Source organism: Miniopterus schreibersii, assembly GCF_964146895.1.
Source record: "Miniopterus schreibersii genome assembly, chromosome: 10".
In the NCBI taxonomy this organism is placed as follows: domain Eukaryota; kingdom Metazoa; phylum Chordata; class Mammalia; order Chiroptera; family Miniopteridae; genus Miniopterus; species Miniopterus schreibersii.
In genome coordinates, this window is record NC_138110.1 from 38,351,323 (window position 1) to 38,369,699 (window position 18,377).

At 43.8% G+C, this 18,377-nt stretch overlaps 1 protein-coding gene across 2 annotated transcripts in view; it reads right to left on the reverse strand.

Annotated features, from left to right (window-relative positions):
* Window positions 1-2,453: 2,453 nt before the first annotated feature.
* LAMA3 (laminin subunit alpha 3) overlaps window positions 2,454-18,377 on the reverse strand; it is a gene marked incomplete at its 5' end in the record, with an annotated part of 187,030 nt that continues 171,106 nt past the window's right edge. For both annotated transcript variants that reach the window (XM_081148996.1, XM_081148997.1), the window contains 8 exons: window positions 2,454-3,041; window positions 3,792-3,911; window positions 5,598-5,691; window positions 7,421-7,551; window positions 7,657-7,816; window positions 10,564-10,704; window positions 12,449-12,632; window positions 15,540-15,709. In XM_081148996.1, coding sequence (XP_081005122.1) covers window positions 2,899-3,041; window positions 3,792-3,911; window positions 5,598-5,691; window positions 7,421-7,551; window positions 7,657-7,816; window positions 10,564-10,704; window positions 12,449-12,632; window positions 15,540-15,709 — 1,143 coding nt within the window. In that variant the 3' untranslated portion in view covers window positions 2,454-2,898. The remainder of the gene's footprint in view (window positions 3,042-3,791; window positions 3,912-5,597; window positions 5,692-7,420; window positions 7,552-7,656; window positions 7,817-10,563; window positions 10,705-12,448; window positions 12,633-15,539; window positions 15,710-18,377) is intronic.

Below are 18,377 nucleotides of genomic sequence, written 5' to 3' on the forward strand. Positions count from 1 at the left end.
GTTTTACGTCTAAGAATTTATCCTAAGAAAATATGTAAGTTTACATTCTATGACATATTCATTCTAGGAGTTGGTTAAATACATTATGATAAATTCATCTGATGTAGTGCTCTACAGTCAAAGACCTGGGAAACAGTCACTATATAGTTTTAAAAACCTTATAAAATATATACAGTATAATTGTGATTTTGTAAGAAAATACAAAGAATAATAGACATCCAACTAAATACAAACAGATTTCTGAGTGATGAGATTATGGGTGTTTTTATGCTTCTCTGCATATCCTAATTTTCTATAATTTACATATATATCATTTGTATTCAATGAAATAATGTTATTTAAAAATGGTTCCACTCATATGCTGGCTCCATGTCATCATTCGTAAGAAATCTAGCCTTTCTGGGGCAAGCAACAACCTACCCAAAGCTGAATTAGTAAAAAGAGAGCTGGGGACCTGGAAGAGAGGAGGAAGGTGGCTGGGAGAGCAGGAGTCGGGGTTAGGGGTTTGGCAGTGCAGCACTGTGGGGGAGCAGGAGCAGCAAGGAGCGGAGTCAAAGCTCTCTGTGGGGAAGCAAGGCCACTCCCTGGGAGGAAGGGAATGCCAGCATGTTCTGCCCTGGACCACTGACCTCCACCATGGGGTTACTGTGAGTGTGGCAAAAACTGACAACCCTGCCTGGCCGGGCATGGCTCAGCGGTTGAGCGTCGACCTAGGATCCAGGCAATCAGGGTTCGATTTTTGGTCCGGGCACATGCCTGGGTTGCAGGCTCGATCAATGATTCTCTCATCATTGATGTTTCCATCTCTCTCTCTCCCTCTCCCTTCCTCTCTCTGAAATCAATAAAGATATATTTAAAAAAACAAACAAAACAAAACAAAAAACTGACAACCCTGAGTATTGAAGAGTGAGGTCAAGAGGTGTCCTGAGAGATGTTGGAGAAGCAGCCCATGGAGATACACAATCGCTTCATAGTCACTTGGTGCCCCTGGAAAGACGGTTGCCCAGGGAGATATGCTGACAGTTTTCTGACAATCCAGGCCCCACTCCCCTGGACCAAAAGGAAACCAACTGTGGCCCTGTCGTGAACTGGTCAGAGTCAGCCACCAGTGATCTTGAAGCCTCTCCTTAGACTGTTACTCCAACAAAGGTCAGCACTACTTGTGAGATGTGAGCCGGGAAGAAAAGAACAGTGATAGTATTTGTGTGGCACATGACAGTTTACAAGTAATTTCCATAATAGTTCAATTGAGGAGCTGCAAACACGTTTGCAATCTGAGAAAAGCCACACTGAGGGCTTTCTGAGTCCCCAACTGTAATTCCACCTGTGCCACTCTCTTCTGCCCTCTGGTGGCTGGGGTTATACTCAGCAAAGGCAGATAAACAGCTGTTTCTCAAGGCACTATAAAATGGAGGGACAACCACGGTATTAGTGAAGAATTAACTGCCCCTTTATAATGAATCTAGAAAGTGCTGATAAATAATCAACACTAATGAATAACTTTGTAGATTCAGTTACGATAACACCAGGAACCCAGAAGAATCTCCTGTTTGGTGCAGACCTGCCAAAGACAGGTGAAACAGATGCTCTTCCTGCAGACTCAGTGTCTGGGTGATAATCACCTGGTGACATTTTCATTTGAAAATCAATGTTTTCTGAAAATACATGATTTAAGGTCGTACAATTCAATCTCTGACCCAGCATAGCATCTCTAAGGTCTACCAGCAAGCCTCTGATGAATAGTCCCTGTGATGGGGACCTGCGACCTCTCCAGTAGAACACTCTGTGCTTGTGTAGATACGGCTGTTCGAAAGCATGCCCACAGGACTGCAGTGTGAGGGGCATAAAAACAGCAGTGAGTTGAAGGGAATTTGGCTCAACTTCAGAGGGGGGCGGGCATGTGGCCATAAGAATATCATATAGAATTATGGTATCCAAATTTCAGAATGGTTTGTTCTCTTCTTCCTGATGAACAAACACTGTGTAGCCTTCTACACAGTCTTTGTTAGGGAGGGTCGTGCTGGGTAATAATATTGGTCTAGTACATGGTTCATTATTTTGTGGATAAAACTAGAAGCAACTCCTCCTTTCCATTGACTCCTGTTAGCCTGCCATGCCAAGCTTCAATTACAGTATGTCCATCCACCTCAGCTTCCCTACAAGATAGGTTTTGCTCTTTAGGAATCACTCATCATAATCTAGAGTTGACTGGTAGCAGACTGTATGTGGGAAGCCAAGTGGATTATAGGTCTATTAAATTGGTTTGTTATTTAGGATTTTATGAATATTATGTGTCTCCCAAATTGGACTGCATATTCTTTGGGGCAGGAATTGCTTCTTATACCTGACTGTAGACCCAACACTGAGCGCACATAGTACCTACCAGTATGGGATCATAATTATTTGTAGAAAACTGTGTTGTAGTAAGCACAGGTGAAGAATTAATATGATTAACAATGACCATCAAGCCACTGGCTTTATGTTAATAAAACATCATAATTTAAAGAGTACACTGCATTAATTTAACCTCATAAATGATAACCCCTTAACAGATGTAAAATTTTTGTATTTTTAAAGTGCTTTAAAAGATATTTATTTTTTAACAAGTGGCAAATAATGTTCTTTAAAAGACATTTCATTTTTAGTGGGAAATGATATTACCAAAAGCATATAACAACTTGCTCACCATCTTCAAGAACTGGGATTTTTATATAAAATAATATGTAGCACTGAATGCCAAAATGATGGTTATGTGTGGTCGACTTTCAAAATTGGATTTGCTACTGAATCCGTTTGCATGGTGTCTTAAGTCAAGAATGACCTTGAGCAGGGAGAGGGAGGTGTGTTGCTTATCAGTGCTTTTAAAGGTGAATCTCCTCACTGTGTGATCGGTTTGAGTTAGTGGTCGGGACAGCCATTCAGACTGACAGTCCCCTGGACTTCCACAGCTTCAGTGACAGGGATGGGAATGTGGTTGACTTGAATATTCTTCAGGCAGCCGAAAAATGATTTCCAGACAGGGAGCTTCAGGGTCTTCAAATCTGTTGAAAGAGGAAAAGGAGAGGCATTCAATGGATAATTCATACTGTCAAATGGATGTACCCAATTTAAAAAATAGATTAGCACTGAAGGGACCCAGGGTTTCAACCAACCCAGTCATTTCCTCCCTTTAAGCAGGCACCCAACACCCCACCTGCTGTGGTAAATCAGCACAAGGCTACTCTTCAAATTCTTCAATTCCACAGCCCAAATCAACAGATAATAACTCTAAATGCGAGTGCTATTTATGGGTCATGGAAGACCTGTATAATGACCAAACTATTTGGAGGGACACAAAACAATGAAGAATGACAAGACTCTTTCCAAGCAAAATTCTAGTCTTGCACTTGACTCCACCTCAACCTGCCTGATTGTCCAATTCTGACCCCACAAAGCTTAATAACTCACCAGTAAATGCCTGAAAAGGAGACCAGTTTCTCAGTCCCTTTCCTGATCCTTTGCTGATATCAGGCATCTAGGTTAACACAGCCTCTTAAGAGAGGCTTGTAAGTTATAGGCTTGGGACAAGAGGAAGCAGCAGTAATGTGGCCTGAGCAGCCATTAAATCTGTCCATTGCTGACAACTGGGTTTCCCCATGTGCTAGAGCAAAGGGCCTCATCATTTCCACTGTACAGTTAATGGCTGCTCTACTGATAACCCATGGGCTGGGGTATCTCATTTGTTGGGTTACAATGGACATGTTAACAGCTGACATGGGAAACCATGGTGTAGAAGTCATGACAAGAGTTACCTGGGACACCTCCAATGTGTAGTGGCTCCTGAGTGCTGGCAGGCGGGAAGGGGAGCCGTCCGGCTGTGTAGCTGTTGTCTGCATCCAGTTCCAGGTGCAGGATGTGTTGTTTTATGGTGACTGGAGGGAAAGTAAGCTGGTCAGGTATTACCTGAGATGAACCCTGTCCACTGTTTAATGTCTACACAAGTGTGTAACCACTGGCTTCTTTTAACTCATTCCTGTTGGACCTGTGGGAGCACTATCCTCAGGAATTCAGTCAACCTAGACATAAATTCAACTGTTTCTCCACACCAGGTGGTGTTCAGGTGCTTCCACATATTTTACAGAATTTAATCCTTAACATTTGTGAGAAAGATACTGTCACTCCATTTCCCACATAAGAGACTGACTCTCAGTTACTGAGGAGCTTGGTTATAAGTTGAATGGGACTCGAGCCCTGGTCTCCTATCTCCAGAGGCCATGCTTATGTTATGTGGTCTCAGCTTCTTTCCAAGAAGACACTGACTTCTGAAAACTGACTCCAAAGACAGTCACTTTTGGCCCTTAAAATAAAATTCCTCCCATGTAAATAATCTTAACTAATTGCAATGCAGTTAGCTTTCAAATTAGGCAAGAAAAGACTATTTTTTTTTACAAAGATATTTTAGCCAGAATAGGTTAATATATCTACAAACTTATGTCCATAAGTTATTCATAAAATAGCAGATTCGACTTGAAAGGCTGTGCCTGTTCTCTGCCTGGTGGTTTAAATCATTTGCATTCATAGTAAATGGCTATTTTTAAAACAACAACAACAATGAACTTTAACATTAGAGCAAATACTTATTGAGCACTTACTACGTATGGGACACTGCTAAGCACTTCTCATGCATTACCTCATTTAATTTTCACAACCCTGGGAGGTATATACTCAGCTCCATTGTGCATATGAGGAAATTGAAGGTGAAGGGCAATTAAGTAGCTCCCTCAAGGTCACACAGGAGAGGGCTGGGACTGAGATTTTGACCTCTGTTCTTTTTGACTTCATGGCCAAAATCTAAATCACAATGTTATACTACCTTGAAAATAAACACAGCTTATCAGCTTTGTGGGCTCAAAAAACAAAAATGGCAGTATGTTATGGAGAACTAAAGGCAGCAGACATGAATTGCGTGAGTATGGTTTGGGGTGAGAATGGACCCGCTCTCTCCATGTTGTGGACCCTGAGAGTCATTTGATGTGAAGCCTGAGAAGGAATTTACGGACTCCTCATGGTCAACCAAGGGCCTACATTTTATGAATAGTAAGAGCCTAGGCCATTGGCTGACAGGGGCTCCTTGGATACTCAGTATACTGAGAAGAACCTCAGCCTGAACTCTCGGCTTCCCGCACTCGGCCCTGCTTGTTTAGCCATCTGAGCCAACCACCGCAGGGACACCCTGGTTTCATCTGTTCACCAATGGATTAAGATCTGCTCTGTCCAATCAGAACCATACAAATTGTATCCTCATTTGCATCTATACTGACCAATAAGAGCTGCACAATTAAGAAACATATTTGCATAAAATTGGGAACTTGGGCAGGATCTTTATCTATAGGAGATGGCCTCCCCTTTGTTTCAATGGAACACAATTTAGGTTGCTACCTGAATCTGTGTCGCCTGAGCTGCAGCTCCTTTTGCTCAAATACATGCTTTTTAATTCTTTATTATAGTCAAGTTAATTTTGGTTTAGAATTTTAACTTTGTTGACACTAATGGATTAATAAACTCAGGCTGCATTTGGGACATTTAAATCAGATGAAAAGGAAGACTGGGCGTCATACCTGCCACTGAGTGCCACTGTCCATCACACAGAGACTGCTTGGGTGTGACTGATGTCAAGATCCCACCTGCCTCACTGTCCACAGAGGCCACGACCTGAAATACACATACATTTTCCTATTTCCTTCAGAAAGACAGGTGGAGCCCACTTCCCCTGACATCTTCCATTCCCAACACTTCCACCCTGACAGCCTAAGAGCCCTTTAGATGTAGGTTCCCCCTCCCACACCAAGCAACCACATGGTGTCCAAGGCTTTGCAAGAATCTCTCTGCTTTATCCCTTTGAAGCAAGCAAGCTGCCAACGCAGAGTTCTGCCTGAAGGTGCTGCCAAAGGCAATGATCTCGTCCCTCCCTGCCCCCATCAGGCCCTACTCAAAGGTTACTGATTAACATCAAAGATCCTCCTTAGCTATTTATATGTGACAGTGGCTTTGTTTAGAAGGACATGTACAACTTGGAAGGCAAAAATGCTGGCTAAGGCCTACACCCTGCTGCAAGGGCCAGCCAATTAAAATAATTCCATGAATACATGACTTATAGAGGGTTCCCATCTGAGGAATCCAATGAGCTGACCTATTGCATCTGTACTGGGTGCATGTCAGGGGTCAGGCACTCAGCGTGTTACTGTGTAGAATCCTGCATTCCTGTTGTCTGGGCTAGGATTCTCCAAGCACTGAATCAAGGTGAGTAACATGAGAGAACTGAAATAAGTGTTGGTAAATAATTTACATTTAATGTGCATGTAGCTAGACAGGGCAGCCTATTCTTGAGGGATTTTTGAGCTAAACAATGTGATTGCTATTATGAAGGTCATCAGGTCTTGTTTTAAATTTCTGTGATTATTTCCCATCTAGAAGCTCTCACTGGAGACTCTCCCCAAACCCTCCCCTGAAAAGCCAGCCTGTCTCAGCCGCCAGCAAGCAGGTAGATAGTTGCTTGCTTCTTCCCTATCAGAGGCCTGCTCAGACTTACAGGCTGCAACTTAAAGAAAAAGTGTTCTAGGAGTTTGGATGATTGTATTTTCTTCTTGGAGTTTTTCCATCCCATTTAATAAAATGTGGAAGGATGCAGGTGAAAAAAGTGGTACGTTATCAAACTTTGCCTTGAGGCCTTGACCAAGAGAGGCATCCCAGAAGACTTTGGTTTTAAAGAGATTTTGTGAAAAGAGAAGCGATATAACAGGGTCATGAAGGTAAGATATTGACGAGGCCTGTGAATAATGGGGAGGGTGGAGCAGCAGAAGTATACACGCAGGGAGGAACCCAGGAAAAGCCAAAGGGAGCCTGCGTGGAGACCTGTGAGACTGATTCAGCAGACACGGGGCGTGGGCATGGGCGCGGCATGGTGCAGACAGCTGGTGAGGAAATGCATGCCATGAATTCTGGCACTGCCCTTATGAATAAAAGGAGAGATGTGACAAAGGTGAAAAGAAGAAGAGAAAAATGAACATTTATTGAGTACATGGCAGCTTCTCTTCTCTTGACGGAGCCCTAGGATATAAGCATTATTATCTACATTCTAAAGAAAAGCCAGTGAGTCTGAAAGAGGGTACACGACTTCTCCAGGGCCATATAACGAAGCGGTGCAGCTGGAATTCAGCCCAGCTTGTTTGAGTTTTCCCAATTTTAAAGACGAAGAACAGAAAACATGATGATCAAATTACTTGCTAAAGGAAGCGGGTAAGTCAGCCCTGAAGTCAGGACTCTCCAATACAAGACTGGATTCCACTCTCTATAGTCCCTTCACCTACTGTGGTCTCCGAAATTGGACTCTGCTTCTAATGCAAACCCACATGCCCTTCCGCGCCCTCAGACTGCTACGCACCTTTCCTGCCTCCATGTAAACACACAAGTGCCTCTCGGGCCCACTGCCGATGTGTATCAGGATTCCCGTGAGACTTCTCGGGCGGACGCTGAAAACGAGCTTAAATTCTGGCCCCAACGACACAGAGTTAGCTTTCAAAAGAAAAGAAACAAGAAACAGTTAAAACATCATAATTCAAGAGAAAGGATGGAGTTCTTCAGACTCAAAGACATAAACTCTTCCAAACTGGTCCTTACCTAGTTTGATGTGACCTCCTTCTTGGGAGAAATAAATGCCTTTCTCCAAAGAGCCAATCAAGCAGGGAGACACCCCAAAGCTTGCAGAAGGGGTGTCCAGCGGTTTCGAATCCAACTGAAAGTTCCTCAGGCATCCCACAAAGCTGTTTTTGGGGAGGCTCTGCAACCAAGCAGAAGAGAGCGCAAACTTCATTACCCACAACTCCCAGAAATGCAGGGGCAGCTGCGGTTAAGGGCCGGGGCAGTTGTCTGCTAAAGACAGAAGGCTGGGGACTCATTCTTCCTGTTTCAGAGTCAGGTGGGCCTGACTTTTCCATTTCGCTCCTGCCCATAGTACCAAGAAAAACCTGGATACCAGATGTCTGGTGGATGGTCAAATTTGAAGGTGCCACCAACCCAAGTGGCATGTGTGCAGAGGGCAGGGGTGGTGGAGGTTGCTTGCACGTGCTGGAACAAGAGCAGGGAGGGTGACCTGACCCTGGTCCACCTGGACAGAGCTCCAAGAGGGGGAGTTTCCACCTTAAGCGTCACAGATCTCACCATCTCCTTGCAGGTACAAACCACTTCTTAGGATTTTATGAGCTCATGTGATTGCTTAATGCAGGGCAGCTGACTGAAAAAAGAGGCCAAAACATTCCAAAAATAATAAAGTGTAAAAAGGTTCTCTACATTGTTGGGCTCACTGAATGCCTTAGAGTTAAAATAAGACACGCTGTGCAGCATCGGTGAGCTTGCATGGAGCTCTGTGCCTGCCTAACACTGGCTTGGAACAGTAATTCTCACCTGGGGCCCAGGGATGCGTTTCTGGATTCTGTGATCCCTTAAATCATATATCAGATATTCTCTGCATGTGCATTTGCCTGAGAAGAGGGACTGTAACTTTAATGAAATTCTCAAAAAAGTTAAAGAATCACTGAATTAAATCCCTAAAATCCCTTCTATCGATACCTTTAGGGCCCTGAAATTCTACATGACAGATGCAAGACATGATAATTTTGAGAGACTATGGTGATATTAGAGAGGCATGTGGTGTCAGTGTTGACGATAAAGGGCTGATTGGGCTTCCTATGAAGTTTTTAGTATCTTAAGATTTGCCATCTTATTCAATAAAGAGCCTGAGCTGAGACCCAGCTCAAACTCTGCAGGATAGGCCATGGCCTACACTGAACCCTACACGCTGACTGCAGGTTTTGGTGCCCAGCAGCAGGCATGGTTTGATTGGATGGGGCCTGCCCTTTGAGAGGATTTGGAGGAGAGTAATCCAATGGTAATCCTTCAGGTTGAAGGGAGGCTGCAGAGAGAACCCTGGCTTATAAGAATGTTGTAAATCGGGTGCTGAATATTGTTCCAGATATTAGGAGGCCAAGTGTGTTTTATCCAGGTCAAAAGAATACCCAAATTGTGCCCTTGAATAGCTACTTCTCTGAGAGGGAAATGGGTACAGAGGTTTCAGAAAAGCAAACAGTAACATTGAGTATCCTCTTTAGCAATTAATATATATGTTATATAATATATTACATATACTATATTATGTTATATATTATTTATGATATGTTATTATCTATAATGAAGCAAAACGATACTTTAAGACTTGCTGGGGCTTTGACCCAAGCCCCAGTGCAAAACTCAAGGGGGGGAAAATATATATATATAAAGCAAAAAAGAGACTCAAGGGGACCAGGCTGAGCCGTGTGGAGATACTTTGGCCTAGGCAATGTCAGCCTGAATGCCCAGAATCTACACTAGTGGAAATGATCTGCCTTAATTATGCCCGTTCCCAGGCCCAGATTTGGGTCTTGGCCCTTCCTCCACAACTGCAAGCAAACTTCATACCAGAATGGGCCACCGCCCATGCGAAAAGGGGCAAGAGGGGCTGAGCACACGGCAGCGCATTTAGGTAGAGGGCAGTTCCTAGGCCTGAGCTGCTGACAGGACCATCTTACTTCACTTTGTGGGAGAAAAAAAGCAAATCTGGGAGAATGGCAAGTGAGGATAGCTGCCCCGAGTAACCCAGATGCAATCTGTGCTCTGGCAGTGTGGGAAGAGAGATAGGGAGAGGGCATGCCGAGCTCAGCCCTAGAGCCGTGGCCCCATCAGAGCCTTTGAACTTGACACATCCAGGTTCATATTCCTCCTTCTCCTCCTCCTTGGGGACAGACAGACTTGTGACTCTCCCTTAGCCTAATTTATTTTAGACACCAAATAACATTAAAACAAATATTCAGTTATTATGTTATTCCCTTTTCAATTCTCTGTCTAGCCTTATTAGGGAAGGAACAAATTTCTGTTTAGTGCTAATATCTTAAACACTTCTTGATCACTTGTCAAGCTGCTTTTTCTACAAATGAAGGCAGTGCAGGCTACACTATCTAGCTGGACTTTTTAAACACTTTTATTTTCATATATTTATTTTTATGGTTATCTACGATTTATGGTTTAAGGATATTGGATTTCCATTTAGGAGAGAGGAAAAAAAGATCCTTTAAAAACAAATTTAAATTAGTGAGTTGATTGAGAGCAAATTATTAATGTTTTACTGGGTATGGTAAAGATGGTGAAGGTGGGACAAATTGCTACAGTTTGAAATATATTATCTTAATCAAAACTTCCATCTTAAACCCAGGTTTTTGCATTCCCTGAAAGACAAGCTGAGATCCGTGTTTATAAATCCATGGAGAAGGCCTGAATTCACTCCTTCAGGGCTTGCCTGTGTTTCAAGCTGTACCTGTAAAACGAAAGGCTGGGAATGGGGAATGTGTACCTCTCTGTGGGTTTATGGACATTAATTAGATTATTTTAAAAATCATTTAGAGCATTTTGGTATCTTTGAATATCTTGCATAATTATAATGATTATATTATAAAGTTAGTTATTTTTTATCTACGGTTCTGAAGCATAGCTACTTACCGTTGGTTTCCCTGATGGAGACGATCCCAGGTAAACTGATGTTCTGAGGCTGACGGTGGAATTTCCAGGTAAACTTCCCTCCCAGGCCCTCAGACCATCTACAACCAAGCGTCCCTTCTTTCCATCTTGTCCAAATGCCACCTTAAGAGCAAAGAAAATAAGTTAATAATAGTTTTGCCTTTGACAGTTGCTGCTGTATTTTATTTAGTGGTCACAGAAAATTTTTAAAAAATGTTTTTCTGTCCCTTTGAGTAGCCTTAAAAAATCAGAGATTTTTCTCTCTATTGTCGTCATCATCATCATTTTGTGATATAGTAGATATTGAATAAAGTGAGCTAAAAAAACTAAGCAAAAAAAAAAGGTTGTTTGAAAGTGAACTAATAAAGATATAATTAATCTGGAAACTTGTGGAAATATAAACAACTGAAGATCTAAAGGAACATACATATATACACCCCCATGCAACAAAGGGAAAGGAATAGTTTGTGCAGAGCTAAGGGGTGGGGGAGTCACATGCTCCCTTGAGCAAGGCTCCTGGAGCAAGGGGCCAGTGGCTACTTCTCTTCTAACAAGAGAAGCAAGTGTTTTAAACTCTGCTAGAAGTCACGATCCCTAAGCTCCACTGTGGACCCTGCCACCTCACGGCTATGAAACTATTCTCTAACTGCTCCCCAGTTTATACACCCAGCTGTGACCTCCGGCCTCTACTGTCTACACACATGTGGGCTCGCGTGTCTGATAGGCAACTCAACTCTAGGATGTTTACACCAGAACCCCTACTCTTCCCCAGCTCTGCACTGCTCCTTCCCTGGCCACACTCACCTCCTTCCCATCTTTTTCATCTCAGCAAAGGTTCCACTATAGACCCGATTGCTGGTCCAAAATCATAGCACTCAATATTGATTCCTCTTTCTCTCACACTATACATGGAATCCATCAGCAAGGCCTCTTGGGTCTGCCTTCAGAACATACCCAGGATGGCTCACTTCTCCCCACCTCTATGACAGCCTCTCAAAGCAAAGGCACTAGTGTCCATCTGGTCTACCTACTTCTCCTCTTACCTGCTTTCGGTCTCTTCAGCTAAAGAGAGTTTTTGAAAATATAAATCTATTCATGCAATGGTCCCTTTTTCGTTTTAGACTCTCCAAAAGCTTCAGGGACACTCAAAATAAAATCCAAAGTTCTTATCTTAGTCTCCAAAGCTTAAAAGATCTGGGACCTGCCTTGCTTTTGAATCCCATTTCTTGCCCTTTCTGTTCTGTTCACTCTGCTAATTCCTACCTCAGGGTCTTTGTACCTGCTGTTCCCTCTGCCTGAAACACTCTCCCTAGAACTTCACGTGATTGTCACTTCCTGGAGGAGGCCTTTTTTCACTACCGTATCTAAAATAGTTTCTCTACTCAGTTATTTCCCTACCTGGCTTCAGTATTTTCTCAAAGCACTTACCAGTATCTGACATTAGAGTGGGGATTTTTTTATGTGCTCCAGGATGGCAGCTTATTAAATATTTGTTGACTAAGTGAGTAGGACTTGTCAAATCACTCAAGTTTTCTGAGTTCCAGTTTCCTTATCAGAAAGAAGTCCCTTCTTGCTTTAAACTGTAATTCTTTAAATCTGGGATGCCTGAAGGCAGGAGCTAGGATGCTAGAGATGCAGGTCCTTATCCTTGTGCAATGGAGAAGGCTCAGAGAGGAGCCTGGTCCTGAAGGAGGGACATGGTCCAGGAAGCTGGGGTGGGAGTGGGCAAGGGGAGTGAGACACCTCAGCGAGGCATGGAGGGGACTGAAGCAGTGAGCAAAGCCCATCTTGGCAGTTAAGATGACACCCAGGCATGGACCTGTAGCAGCGCCTAGTGCTGAGCTTCTGAAGCAGCCCCAGCTCTTACCGTGTGCCACTTCCCATCATTGCACTTCTCTTTGCTTTTGAGCCTCAGTTTTTTCCCTTCTGCCCCCAAAGCAAAGACCAGTCGTCCCTTGGAGAGATAGAGAGCCATAAAGGAGTTCTTCGTGCCTGTGTGAAACACAAGCCCCCTGGAGGATGTTGTCTGCAGGTCCACAGCAAATTGTGACCTGCAGGAAAAGAAAGCAATGGGCACAGAAGGAAAATAGAGGTTTTTCGTGTTTTTCCAAATTTTCAAAGCTGGGGGAGAGGGTGAAGGGCAAATACCCAAACCCCCATTATTTAAATGAATAAACTGAGGTATGTGCTGATTAAATGATCTGTCTCTCTGGGAACTTTTAAAAGTTTTTCTATTTGGCTGTTAAAAGTTCTGTTGTAGCCCTAGCCTGTTTTGCTCAGTGGTTAGAGCACCGGCCTGCAAACTGAAGGGTCTCAGGTTCGAATTTGGCCCAGGGCACGTACCTCGGTTGCAGGCTTGATCCCCAGCCCAGGTCAGGGAGGCAGCCAATCGGTGTGTCTCTCACATCAGTGTTTCTCTCTCTCTCTCCCTTCCACTCTCTCTGAAGAGCAATGGAAAAAATATCCTCTAGTGAGGATTAAAAAAAAAAAAAAAAGCTGTGATGTATAATTTCCTCACTGAGTTGGGGAATAATGTGGAAGTTCCACAGCAAGCTTAGCTGGAGGTGTAAATCTCAGCACATGGCAAGGAGGAAGATGCCTTACTTAAAATAAAAATCAACATTTACAAAAATTAGTAAAATGAACATAACATAAAACTTACCATCTTTACCATTTTAAAGTGTTCAGTTTAGTAGTTTTAAGTACATTCACATTGTTTGTACATCCCACCTTTGGACCTCTTTTCATCTTGCAAAACTGAAACCCTGTACCCGCTAAACAACTCTGTATTCCCTCCTGCCCCCAGCCCCTGGCAACCACCCTTCTCTATTCTGTCTCTGAATTTTACCACTCTAGGTACCTTGTATAAGTGAAACCATACAGTATTTGTCTTTTGTGACTGGCTTATTTCACTCTAGGTACCTTGTATAAGTGAAACCATACAGTATTTGTCTTTTGTGACTGGCTTATTTCACTATTTCAAAGTATGTGAGGAAAACTCACATTCCTCACATACTTTTAAGCCCTGTGAACATGCGTGCTATTTTGTATACATGTAAGGAGAAGTTGTGAAGAGCAGTTGGGGGATAATTTGAATAGCAAGGATTTGATTTAAGCATCAGGCAAGCATTTTCTTTCTGTAAGACATTTTTAACACAGAGGCACACAAGTACACGTCCACCTTCTCCCATCCACCTTTAAGTTTCTCGGACCTTAATGCCCCACCTATGATAAAACTGGAATTAAGCAAGCATCATGCAGTAAAAGCGGAGAATGAAAGTTAATATTCATTTGCATGGTGTTGCATATTGTATGTACACCTGGCTAAACAAGCTTTACTTTCTATGAAAACTCACATTCATTCATCTATCCTTCCACTCATTCATTTATTCATTCACTCAACACATGTTGAATGAGTGTGTAGTATGTATAAAACACTGTGGCGGGCGCTAAGAGTGCAGTAATGGACGTTTCATTCCTGGAATTGTTTATGGCGCACAGGCGCACTGGAATGGGTGCCTAAAAGCGCAGTAGGGTGTTACTAAGCTGTCATGCCCGTTCCTGTGGTTTATGAATAAGTACACACCGGACAGAAGGCAGGGACTGGGTCTATCCTGCGCTTAAGGCTGTATCCCCAGTGCCTAGTACACAGTGGGCACTGAAGAATTAGTTACTGAATTGAATTAAATGGTACTATATATGGAAAATTTGGAGGCAGAATCGGGAAGTGGAAGAAAAAAAAATCACACTTTAACTCCTCTTTGCTTTTCAATACTGTGCGGCTGAGCCAACACTGAGATATACTTTAATTCTTCAAATTAGCAAGTTTCCTTGAGGGTAATGTTCTTCAAAATGAGAAAGAAATCTATATTTGTTAAATGAAACCAACCAGATGGAGACACTGCTCAATATTTCTCCTGGTGTATCTATGTTAGTGTGGAGGTTTGGAAAACGAGGGTTAGCCAATTTAAGGAGGACAGAACGTGCTACAGAATTCAAGTACTTTACATATGTGGGCGTGGTTACCAGGCCTGACATTTGCTCTCCAGAATTATTTCTTAAAGCAACTATCTTTCAGAAAAGACTGATTAACACCCCAAAAGGGCGGCAGTAGAGAGCCTGACTCTCTGAACTGCACTGCAGCCTGAGGCCCTTCCCACCCACTGCTCCTTCCTTTCCCTCTCCTTTCACTGGGGGCAGGCCCCTAGCTCCTGGCTCGCTCCTGCCCCTGCCCCTTTCTCTTCTACAGGGGCAATAAATCTCCTGTACTTCTAGTCCCGCCCTGACATTTCCAGCCTGGAGGGCCTGAGCTCACACAGCCAGCAAGTGGCTGAATGGGGACTGAAAGCGAGGTCTTTTGGACCCCTGAGAAATTCTGCTCCTATAGATAAGTTACAAAGGAATTTTTGGCACCTTTTTATTTTGGTCTCCTTCATATCACATGAAAATGACAAACCTTCTTTTTCTACATTTTTTCTGGTATAATTAATGTCTCTGCTCATTCCTTCTTCCCCCAAAGAGATGCAACTTTTTACCACAAAAAGTCCAAATGTGTTCTCTAAAAATGATCTATTGGGCACTTGAGTCTACCGAAAAGAATGATTTTCCTCTGATTATAGAATGCAGGGGAAGAAAGGTGACTTATCATAGAAATAAATAGCAGCTTTGAAAAGAATTATCAGCCTATTTTTAGAACACTGTCAATTCTAAACCGGAGCTGAGCTGATTGTCTCAGCCTGGGAGCAGCACACGTCATGCGTGCATTCCAGCTGTGGGGAGGGAGCACACTCAGCAGTCATGCTGTATGTCCTGTGCAAGCCAGCACCTTTTTGCACAAAAGTGGTAGTGCCACCATCATCAGTGACAGGGGCACAGTGTCATACCAGCTAGCCTGCCCTGGGGTAAAATCACAGAGTTAGGCTCTGAGATGGCGTAGGGGCAAGAAAATGAAATAATACCTGGGTTTTAGCAACTCCTGGGGAAGCGTGAATAGCAAGTGGCTGGTGGGACTGTCCCCAAACCTGAGGGCTCCATGACTGGCCTGGGCCCCGGGAGGTGATGGACAAGACTGAGCATTCTGCCACGCCTGCACACTCCTCGGGGAGGCCACTGGTGTGTCCTGCAACGGCTGTATGGGAAAAGAAGCACAAAATTAGGGCCACTAATTATCAGGGGGGGGAGGATGAAGAATGCATCTGGCTAAGTGCCTAGCTCCGTTTTTACTTTGGATCCTAAAAGAGGAATTCAATACAGATGGGTTCGTCCTTGGGGAGAATGGAGGTTAATCCCATCCTACAGCAGTGCTGCGCCCGGAGCCAGTGGCCATCCAGAGCCCCTCTCTGGGGGGACTTCATTAGAACCAGCGTCCCTTGAGAGCCAGTGTTTGGCAGGCAGCTCCGAGGCCTGCACAGCTAGTTGGTGGGCCAAGGAGCTGCCAACCTACCACCTCCCCTGGGGCCATGCACTCGGGCTTTCGCAGTAGGGCAGTGAGAGGATCAGGAGAGCAGGATACAGAAGGCATGGGGTGGGTCCACAGCCTGTCCCCACTTTCATCAAAGTTGACCCATGCACCGAAGTCTGAGCTGGACAATGCTTTGAACTTTTGAATGGGACTGAGTTTTAATGCAGAAAACAACCATAATAAGTATCAAATGTCACTTAAACAACTGTTGAAAGAAACTAAGACTTGCCAGCCGCCCCCCTTTTCTCTGCTGCAAAGCCCAGATTTTAATGACCTGTCCATACTTTTCCCAAGGGGCTTAGAGCTGAGCAGGGATCTCCATTTTTCAAAGCTAAAGGTGGAAATTCATCTTGCTAAGGACTGGTTTAGGAATGAACATGTGAGCCTCTCCTGGCCAATGAGCCTTGAGGGTAAACCTGGGGTGGGGCCTCTGGGAATGGTTTCCTTCTAGTGGAGAGAGAAAGCCTGGCAGATCAGTGCTTCTGGTGCTGGGCATTGTCACGTGACGATATGCCACTCCCAGCTGTGCAGGACAGAGCCCAGTCCTGATGGGCCAGGCCTCAAGCCCCACCTGTGTCCCTTAACGTGACACTGTAGATTCCTTGCTGGTTAAACATTTTGCAGTGGGTTTTCTGGAGCTAGCAGCTGACGGCTTCCCCACGGATTCAGATTCCTTCAAGATCAGGTTTTCCTCCCCGACCCAATTCCTAGATAGGTGCTCAGAATGCAAATCAGTTATTTAAAACATTCTGTGTTTGCACATTGCCGAGTGGAGATGTTTGATCACTAGGAAGTTAAGTGAATTGCTTAAAATCACAGCCAGATCTGGATCTGACTGCAGCTTAGGATCTGAAACTCTGTAACCAAAGCCCTCCTTTTCACGGCTTCACATTAACTATAGAAAAAATGTTAACATGACATCAGGCCATCCAAGACTCTCCTGAGCCTTGGTTCAAGTGGATTCTGAGCTTACTTCTCCCAGTCTCTTTTCTCCATCACATTCCCCTGTTCACCAAGCTTTCCAAGCCTGCAGATGCCACATGTGAAGAGCACATTCTTTGGGATTCTAAGCTTCAATTCTGAATCTACCATTCACTGACGGGACAAGATTTTTTAACCACTCTGAGACTCAATTTCCTGATCTATAAAGTTGGTGTTTTCTTCTGCTCTCAGAGGGGTGTGCTGAGAACAGAGAGATGGTAAGAAGACTTGTGAGGTTTGGAGAGAATACACGTAAAGTGTCTTGAACCTGAGAGTCCCACCCACATCCTGCCTCCCAGCTTTGGCCTTCTGCTCATGTAGCGATAATACTCACTTGTCTAAAGTCAACCCATACTCCAGACTCAGTTCATGTATCACCTCCTCCAAAAGGACACCCCTGATCTCTGCAGAAAAGTGCCTGCTGTACCACCCTGTAGCATGTTGTATCCCTTTCACTTAGGTTTTTAGTGTGTATAACAATAATAATAATAATAATAGCTGATATTTACTGCATGCTTACCAAGTACCAGGCACTCCTCTACCTGTTCTGTGTTTCTTACTTCCTTTACCCCTCACACCATGAGTTAGTACTATTATGTATCCTCATTTATGTTGCAGGAAATAGACCCACAGGGAGGTCAATATTCACTGGAGGTCACACACCTAATAAGTGATAACACCTGATACAAACCCAGGAAGCCTGACCCCAAAGTCCAGTACATAACTACAAAGCTCTGTTGCCTTCTCTCTGTTACTGGGCTTTGGGAGGCAAAAATGAATATCTTTTTTCATCTAACCTGGGGGATCGCACAGAACGGCGTACTCTCTGGTGTCTCCCATGTCAACAGCCCCAGTCCTACCCTGTCTGCTGAGGTCCACTCAGAGACACCCGATAGTCTCCCGCCAGCATTCTCTCCCTGGATGTCCCGCAGGCACCTGCCACTCAATATGCTACGAACTGCGCTCAGTTCCTTTCCCTCCAAATACTGTCCTGTCCTCTCTTCACGATGCCGTCCGCATCTATCCAGTGACTGGACTAGATGCCTCAGAATTATATGAAATCCTGCCTCTCTCTTGCCACCCACATTCAATTACTATGTTATGTATATTCTATCTTTTAAATAGCTTTGAATCCATCTCCTTTTCTCCATCTCCACCACCACTGTGCTAATTTAGTCTCTTGGTAATTTTCAGCCTTACAGTAAAAAAATGAATATATGACTTCATTCCTGATGGGGCAGGTCTAAAGATGTTCTTTCTATAACAGCGAAATGACAACCCTTTGGGATTTATGAAGTATATTCCTTCTTAATAGCATAAAACATTTCTTATTAGGTACTATCTATTAAACTCC